Source organism: Lemur catta, chromosome 16 (genome assembly GCF_020740605.2).
Source record: "Lemur catta isolate mLemCat1 chromosome 16, mLemCat1.pri, whole genome shotgun sequence".
Taxonomy (NCBI): Eukaryota; Metazoa; Chordata; class Mammalia; order Primates; family Lemuridae; genus Lemur; species Lemur catta.
The window spans coordinates 8371448-8380260 of record NC_059143.1 but is presented as its reverse complement, the minus strand read 5'-3'; the positions used below and the strand labels follow the sequence as shown (position 1 = coordinate 8380260).

General features: G+C 48.6%; 1 protein-coding gene across 1 annotated transcript; it reads left to right on the top strand.

Moving 5' to 3' along the window:
• The first annotated feature begins 6605 nt into the window (after positions 1-6605).
• On the top strand, positions 6606-7556 carry LRRC30 (leucine rich repeat containing 30). The gene has a single exon (XM_045527894.1). The coding sequence runs from the start codon at positions 6651-6653 to the stop codon at positions 7554-7556; it is 906 nt and encodes a 301-aa protein (XP_045383850.1). The 5' UTR covers positions 6606-6650.
• Positions 7557-8813: the final 1257 nt, after the last annotated feature.

Sequence of the window (8813 nt, the reverse complement as noted above, 5' to 3'; positions counted from 1 at the left end):
TAACTCTTTGTCGTGGAGACTGTCCTGAGCATTGCAGGGTGTTAGCAGCATCCCTGGTCTTCACCTACTGGGTGTCAGTGGCACCTCCCTCACAGTTGATGACCAAACATATCTCCAGATGTTGCCAAATGTCCTGTGAGGAGCAAAATTGGCCCAGCATAGATAGGGGCTGGCGAGTGCTGTGACAAAGGTAAGTCAAGGATGCTCTGGGAATAGAGGAAGGATGCCTAGATAGCCCTAGAGGAAGGTAGGTGGTCAGGGAAGGCTTCCTGGAAGAGGTGGCACTGTGTCTTGTGTGGAAGCATGTGCAGTGTGAGCCATATGGAGCAAGCGGTTGCAATGAACAAAGGGACCCCAAGGAGTATGTAGGGGAGCCAGCTGTTCCCTCAGTGCTGCTGGGCTAGCACATGTGTAACCACAGTCTGCACAGACAGTCTGTGGGCACAGGTGTGTCATGGTAGGGCCACTAAGCAATGGGTTGATGGAGAACAGACTTCTAGAACACTCTGGCCACAGGGGGACGGAGGATTCCAGTGTGTGAGGTGCCGGGCTCCTTGCTCTGCTTGTCATTCCATGTAACCCTCACAAGGGGCCTGGGCGGAGGAAGCACGGTTGCCCCCGTTTGCAGAGGAGGACGTCGCGGGCTGAGCACCCCTGTCTGGCCAGAAGCTGGGGCTGCCCTGAGAGGTGCCGAGGCCTCCTGTTAAAGATGACACGGATGTGGCTTGTCTGACAAAGCGTCTGTTCAGTGAGCCGCGTGGTGGAGGTACAATCAGGGATTCTGCGACCCGCCCAGGCACGGGCTGTGGGTAAAGTCCTCCTGAGGGACGCACGAGCAGACAAATATCAAAACCCAGGAACAAAGAAGCAATTAAAAGCAAACAGGATATCCAAGTGCCTTTCGCATTGTTTCTTTCTCACATCAAACTGGATGGGCCCAAACGTTAGTTCATTTCAGTGAGCATTTATTGATCACCTACTGTGTCCTCAGGCTCACTCCAGGGCTCTGGGGGAGACAAGGAGCTTGAAATCTAATTGGGCCAGCAGCACATGGGAGCTGCATGAACAGCGAGACAGCAAACCACTGAGGATGAACGATTTCAGAGGAGAATCTTGACTGACAGAGAAAAGCAGTTCAATTCAAATCTCCCTGGGAACCTGCCCTGAATTTCTTGCACCCTGGAGAAGCGTGTTTGCCCCTGGGAAGAGCTGACTGCGGCCCAGTGTGGCTTAGAGGACGGGATCAGCAGGAAAGGGAGCAGGCCCGCCCCGTGCAGGTGAAGCACAGCCCTCGCGCACCCAGAGGTGGCCGTGGGATTGGCCGTCTTCCGCGTGGCCTGTCCGCCGTCCTTGCTGTGGGTGAAGCTGCGCTCTCGCACCTTCTGTACATCGAGTCATCGAATCCCCACAGCAGCCTTATATGACAGGGGAAAGCAAAGCGCAGACGAGCTAAGTAGCTTGCCCAAGGTCACACAACCTTTGAGTAACAAGCCCAGGATCGAAACCCGAGGTGGTCAGGGAGCCGCAGCTTATGACATTAACTGCTAGAATATGACATTAGCTGGAATATGCCGCCTCGCACGGCAGTGGCTACGTGCTAGAAAGCTGTGGCCTGCGCTAGTCAGGTGAGAATAGGCCACCTTCCTAAGGACACAGTGTGCAGACGAAGGCAGGTGTCTACATGGGAGAAGGAGATCCAGGGTCAGAATCAGAAGACCCAGTTTTGCTCCTGATGTTAGTGCTAACCAGTTTCGTAACTTGGAAAGTCATTTAACTTCAGGGAAGCTCGACTTTCTTGTATTTAACGTGAGAGTGAAAATGTCAACCTCACAAGTCTCATGAGTATCACATACAACATCTAAAAGTGTCTGAAACAGCTCCTGGCACTAAGTAAATACTCTACAAATGTAGGAAGGATGGAACATGATGAGGGATGCCTCATAGTTATAGGTTTGGTTAGACTTGGAGAAAGAGGAAAGGACAAAGCACAAACCAAACACGTGGAGAATGTTCGGTGAACGCCTCCAGGGACGTGTGTGTATGATAACTAACTGCCTGGGACAGTCTGGATGTCTGACCCCTGCAAATCTCATGTTGAAATGTGATCCTCAGTGGTGAACGCAGGGCCTGGTGGGAGGTGTTTGGGTCACGGGGGCAGATCCCTCGTGAATGGCTTGGTGCCCTCTCTGAGGTACTGACTGAGTTCTCGTTTTATTATTAATAGTTCACATGAGAGCTGGTTGTTAAAAGGAGCTGGCATCACCTCCTCCCTCTCTTGCTCCTCCTCTCACCATGGGACACACGTGCTCCCCCTTCGCTTTGCCTTGATTGGAAGCTCCCTGGAGCTGTCACCAGAAGCAGACGCGGGCGCCATGCTTCTTGTTCAGCCTGCAGAACCATGAGCCATAAAACCTCTTTTATCTATAAATTACTCAGCTTCAGGTATTTCTTCATAGCAATGCAAACAATCTAACATGCTACCATTTCTAGAACAACTATCGTTTATCAGGTTCCTACCAAGTGCTATCACTGTACCTTGGGTCATATACCACCAATAATCATGTCTTAGGAAATCTAGTTATGTACTTTGGGTTTTACCATTGCAACGCATTTTGTAGTCCATGCTTAACTGTGAACTATCTGGAGCCACAGTGGTTCAATACAGCCTCTCTGCAGATATCTGCAAACCCAGCAACGGGTTGTGTTTGATGCAGAGATGTGGCTCTCAGAGGGCAGCCCCTGTGTGCTCTCTCCTCCTGCTACTTCCCACGCCCCCATCACTCTTGCTTCCCTGCGATTGGGCTCCTCAGTAAGCTTTTGTCTCAAGCTCTGCTTTTGAGGAATCCTGGGCTAAGGCAGATTTTTTAAAAGTTTTGGGTTTTTTTTTTTTTTTTTTTGCTAAAACATTGAAATAGATATGCATAGGAAAAGAGAGCTAACTGTCTAGATGCAAAATGTTAACTGGATTGTCTCTCTTCCTACTATTTTCTATTTTTAAAAGTTTTAATCAGTAAGATGTTTATTTTAATCAACTACTTGAATATACACATTTATTTCTTGCTTCTAAAATTAACAGACACGATGTGTAGTCATAAGCTGAAAAGTCGCAGTGAGAATAAAAAGAATTGTTTTAATAACTATTCCATTAGTGTGAATTCAGGAGTAGCTCAAGATGTTTCCATAACCTGCTATTTTATACTCTCATCATTTCAGTTTTATATACTTAGGATTAAGGAAATAATCAATGTTGATTTTCATATGTTAAAACAATCAATTGGAATATACCGACATGCATTAAAGATATTGGGCATATTAATACATTTCAATTATTCTATAGGTTCCTTAGGTTTTAAAGATAATCATGTTACTTATGATGCCCTGGAATTTCAAAAACTTGTCCAACAGTGCGTCATTCTGAGACCTACGCAAGCTGAAATCCAGTCAGAGAGCACTGAAAAATCCTTGGCAAAAGTCAAATGTGTGGTCTATATAATATAGAGAATCCTAAAGCCAAAAGCATCCCCTGTTACTGTTTATTCCCCAAGGACCAATATCAAAGTTACCAAAATCAAAGCTGTCTTGGATTTCTCATGCTTTCACCAGAAAAGAGGTTAAATGTGACGTCTTCCTCACCAGTGGCCTCATCTGTGGTGAGAATCAGACTGGGAGAGTGGGAAGGGGCTCTGGGCCTTCCTCCCCTCCAAACAGCCCATTTCGTAGGTGAAGAAACTGAGATCCAGAGATGATGAATGTCCTCTCAGTGAACTGCCTGCCGACCAGAAGACCACGATTCACTAAGTGGGCAGTATTTACATTTCAAAAAATTAGAAGAAACCAAGTCAGCCAGTCACAGTGCATCAATTTGATATATGAAAACCTCGCTAGAGAAGACCTGAACTGTTTTTGGAGGCATTAAATCCATTACTCCAGAGTTTTCTGGAATGGTCTTTCAACTTTTGCTCGTCCTAGTTGTGTTGGGGCAGAATAAGCAGGGTCAATGCCTAATTGTGTAGCTCTTTCCATGCGCGAGATATACAGTCACTTTGTTACCTGCGTCCCATCCCCAACAGCCCCAGAACTGGACTAACTGGGTTGCAGAACCGGACTAACTGGGATTGAATCCTGGTTCTGCCATTGACTAGTTATTTGACCTAGGGCAAGTGACTTGATTTTGCATACGTAACTCGACCTTTCCTCATCTGTACAATAAAGATAATTTCAGTACTCATCTGCATGTAAAGTGCCTTGTACAGTGACTTTCACATAGGAAACAGCTGATGAATGTTGGCTGGTGATGGTAAGTGCTCAAGAAGTATTTATGGGAAAAAAACGTACTGAGGGGGAAGAAAGATGATTACCACAGAAAAGAAAGCTGTGAATTTTTTCTTTAACCATCCTAGCTTTTGTTGTTCCCCATATTTCAGTTACTCTAGCATAATTTCTCATGCTCATGGAAGCAAAGAGTAAGCATAGCTAATTTTTATTTATTTATTTATTTATTTATTTTTTAAAGACAAGATCTCACTCTGTTGCCCAGGCTGGAGTGCAGTGGTCCGATCATAGCTCACTGCAACCTCCAACTCCTGGGCTCAAGTGATCCTCCTGCCTCAGCCTCCCAAGCAGCTGGGACTATAGGCATGTGCCACTAAGCCCAGATAATTTTTTGTATTTTTTAAATGTAAAGATGGGGTTGCACTATGTTGCCTAGGCTGGTCTTGAAATCCTGGCTTCAAGCGATCCTCCTGCCTTGGCCTCCCATAGTGCTAGGATTATAGGTGTGAGCCACCTCATCTGACCTCACTTTTTTTTTTTTTTTAACAGCAGAACCATATTGTCATATGAAATGTACATATATAAGGCATGGGCTGCTCTCAAAACATAGGGTACAAATTTAGCTATGTTACTTCTTTTTTTTCTCCAATTAATAGCTGGAACACTCAAGTGCTCCATACAAAGACTGTTCAAAGTCTCCACCTTTGTCCAGGCATCCCTGGGCTTACTCAGTGGAAAGGGGTCTCTTTCTAATGCCACATGGAGAGGAAAGTGGCCTTCTGTTGTTTTATACCTCCTGCTGTTCCTCCTGCGATGGGCATGCAGGTTCCCCTGGCGGGACCAGCTGGAGCTCGTGGGTGGTGATGACAGCCCGTGCGGTCGGGTCACAGGAGCAGCACGGCTCTCCAGGATACACAGCTGTCGAGCCCGGGGCTGTGCCCCAGCAAGACCACTGCCAGCAAAAGCTACACACTGCTGGACTAAACCAGCCCTCCCATGGACCACGGGCCCTTTTCTCAGAACCTAGATCCTCACCTTGACATTCCTTCTCCCCCTAATCTGCCTGTTTTAAGGATTTTTTTTTCCCAATCCAAATGTGCCTGCCTCCAACTATATTAGTTTGCCAGGCCTGCCATAAAAAAACTGGGCGGCTTAAACAACAGAAATGCATTTTCCTCACAACCTTTCTGGAGGCTGGAAGTCTGAGACCAAGCGCTTGTTTCTTCTGCGGCCCCTCCCCTTGGCTCGCAGACGGCTGTCTCCTCCGTGTCTTTGCTTGGCCCCGTCTCCAGGCACAGACACGTTCTCGGGTCCTGGGGGTGAGACTTCAATGCACGAAATCTGGTGGAGGGGAGACAAAGTTCAGCCCATAGCACCAGCGATTAGGTCTGCACACTTAAGGTGTAAGTTAACTTTTTTAAAATCCAAGGAAAAGAGGTTGTGGGGAGAGGAATGATGTGCACCCAGAGAGGCCCCATAACACTCTTTCCAGGACAGGGGGTGTCCCGTGCTTGCCTTGCAAAGGTGGCTGCTTAAGTGGCTGTTCAGACACTTACAGTGCACCCTACTGCACTCCAACGCTCACCGTAAAACAGACGAGCCCAGAGCTTCCCTGGGTGAAATGGAGCCAGAGGTCCAGACCCCTCTTCCCACGGCCTCCGCACTAATCACGGAATAAAATCCTTCAGCCTGCAGGAGCCCAGGTGTGCAGGCTACTTTTGTTATTTTTTTCACAAATACACAGTTCACTGAGGTTTGCAGCAGGCACGTACGATATCGGCTGACGATCTTTAGCTTTGGAAACATAACTCCGTCACTAGTCTCTAGCCCGGTTACTCTGAAGTTGTCCGGCTGAGTTCCGGAGATCACGCAGACCGACCGGTGTCTGTGTGGCCGGCTTTATTTTTCCACTTTACTTCTTTTTAGAGATGGGCTCGTTAATCACCCTGCTCAACTGTGATACCCAAGAAAAGCTGAGAGGGTAAAGTTATATGCAGCCTCCCTGTGACCTGTTTGCACATACCAGGTCAATAAAACTCAGGCAGAATGACAGTGACAGCTGCCTTGTGGCATTCAGAGGGAACCGAGCAGTTCTGTTCAGCAGCCTCAGGGGCAAGTATATCATTACAGCCCGGCTGCTCAGAGAGAAACCACCTAAACCCATCCTCGGGGACAAGCGCAGCTTCTGTGGCCACCCAGGAGCCCGTCTCGGACACCTGCAAGGCCCGGCCGAGACTCTCCCGCTAGCTTTGTCCACGCTGGGCTCTCCCGGCCACAGCTCTGTCCCCATCTCTACACGCGCGCTGCCTGCGACAGCCTGGGCAGGACAACACCCCAGCCTCGGGGTGGCCGGGAGAGTGCTCGGGAGGGAAGGCTCCATGGGGGCCAGGCAGTCACGGGCCAGCTCCAGGGACAAGGGCTCCAAGAGGATGCTGCTCCTGGGGAGGAGGCAGAAGTTTTCTCCGTGGGACGACACCCTGCTCTCGGGAAGGGACCCGCGGTCTCTGCTGAAGCGGGGCATGTGCCACGTCAGCTTCAGCCTGGTCACCAAAGGAATGACAGACATCCCCGACTTTCTGTGGGGCTTGTCTGAGGTCCAGAAACTCAATCTGTCTCACAATCGACTCCGGGTGCTCCCTCCCGAGGTGGGGAAACTGACTCGGATCGTGGTCCTGAACTTGTGCGGGAACCACCTGAAGAGTCTGCCCCGGGAGGTCAGCCTCCTGCAGAGCCTCAAGGTCCTGTTTGTCAACATGAACTGCCTGACCGAGGTGCCGGCCGAGCTGAGCTTGTGCAGAAACCTGGAAGTCCTGAGCTTGTCGCACAACTGCCTGTCCCAGCTGCCCGCCAGCCTCGCCGACCTTTCCAGGCTGAGGAAGCTGAACCTCAGCAACAACTACTTTGCTCACATCCCCATTTGTGTGTTCTCGCTGAAGGAGCTGGATTTCTTGCACGTGGGCTCCAATCGCCTGGAAAACATCGCCGAGAGCATCCAGTGCCTGGCCAGCCTGCAGATCTTCATCGCGGAGAGCAACAACATCCACTCCTTCCCGAGGTCGCTCTGCCTCATCACGAGCCTGGAGCTGCTGAACTTGAACAACAATGACATCCAGACCCTCCCGGACGAGCTCTACCTGCTGCGCAGACTGGTCAAGATCGCGTGGAACCCCATGGACAAAGGGCTGCACATTTCCCACAATCCTCTGGCCAAGCCCCTGCCGGAGCTGGTGGAGGGGGGCCTAGAGATGCTCTTCGGCTACCTGAAGGACAAAAAGCACAGCTGACATGGGCACCGGAGGCACCGACGGGACCAGCTCCCCAGGAACGTCAACCGGGGTACTTCTCTGGTCTAAACTTTCTCCTCTTGCCGTTCGTGTCTGTCAGTGCTCTTGTTAGTATTTGCTAAATCGTTGTGGAACATTCATCCTAGGCAGGTGTTTGCCTTAACTTTGTATGTTCTTAGTAGCCTCCAGGATAATATCGTATGTTCATCTCATTCTATACATAAATTCAAACAGGCGTTTGGTTTTCTCCAAAGAGAACTAATTGCTCTGATTCTTCTGAGAAGTAGCGAGACCCAGCTCTTGGAGTAGTGGACAGCAGGTCTGAATTCAATGTAATTCAAAAGTCTGATATTTGCTAAGTATGTCCTGTGTGCCAAGTATGGTGTGAGGCGTTGAAACCACCTGGTTTCAGATGGTTTCTACCTTGTATTGGCAACCAGTGGCCAGGTGGCTGCAGCAAGACGTGTTCCTCAGTCAAGCATTACTTGGGACCAAAAAGCAAGCCAGAGCTGTGCTCTGTCGCCAACGACCAAAACAGGCAGTGCTTTCCCCTGGAGTTCCAGGGGAACGATCATAGGAATTTTTTCTTTCAAGTGGCTGTGCAGTAATACATTGCTCATGTTTATGTCTGGTGGTGAGTAACAGAGGTAGCATGACGGCTTTCAGATAATAAACATGAACCAATATTAATGTGTAGTTTCAACCTTCCTTCCCAGTCCTCTTCACCCATAGTCATATCCCTGAACCTCTTTGCTAGACACTAGCCAATAGTGAAACTATCACATTCTAGTGCCACTTCTTCTCTTTTACTATATCTGCCCTCTCATAGATAAGCTACTAACTGGAGTAATTCGGCCAAAAATGTCCCAGAGGCAGGGAAGAGGAGGTGAGGCATAGACAAGCTGCACAAAAAGTAATTATCTTTTCAAAAGTCAGAGGAGGGCATTAAAAAATTAGTTTAGTTACACTTAAGAGCTCCTTGGACAAAAGGCTCTATAACAATATTAAGCTTGTTTTGTTTTTTATTTTGAGTACATAGCTGTTAGCTAAACACAGACACCAGGACAAGCGATGACGGTGTTCCTGCACCAAAGATCACTGGGCCTTACTGCTAGGGTGGCAGCCAGGAGCCCCAACACATTAACATTTATTCAAAGAATTAGAATGAAAAGATGACAGTGAAGAAAATTCAGTACCTTCAGATCAGGGAAGCCAATTGCTCTGGTTTCTTGGCACATTTGTCTACAGAATTATAGG

Excerpts from the sequence above, each read along its gene's own strand:
- LRRC30 (XM_045527894.1), top strand. The coding sequence starts at position 6,651 with ATGGGGGCCAGGCAGTCACGGGCCAGCTCCAGGGACAAGGGCTCCAAG.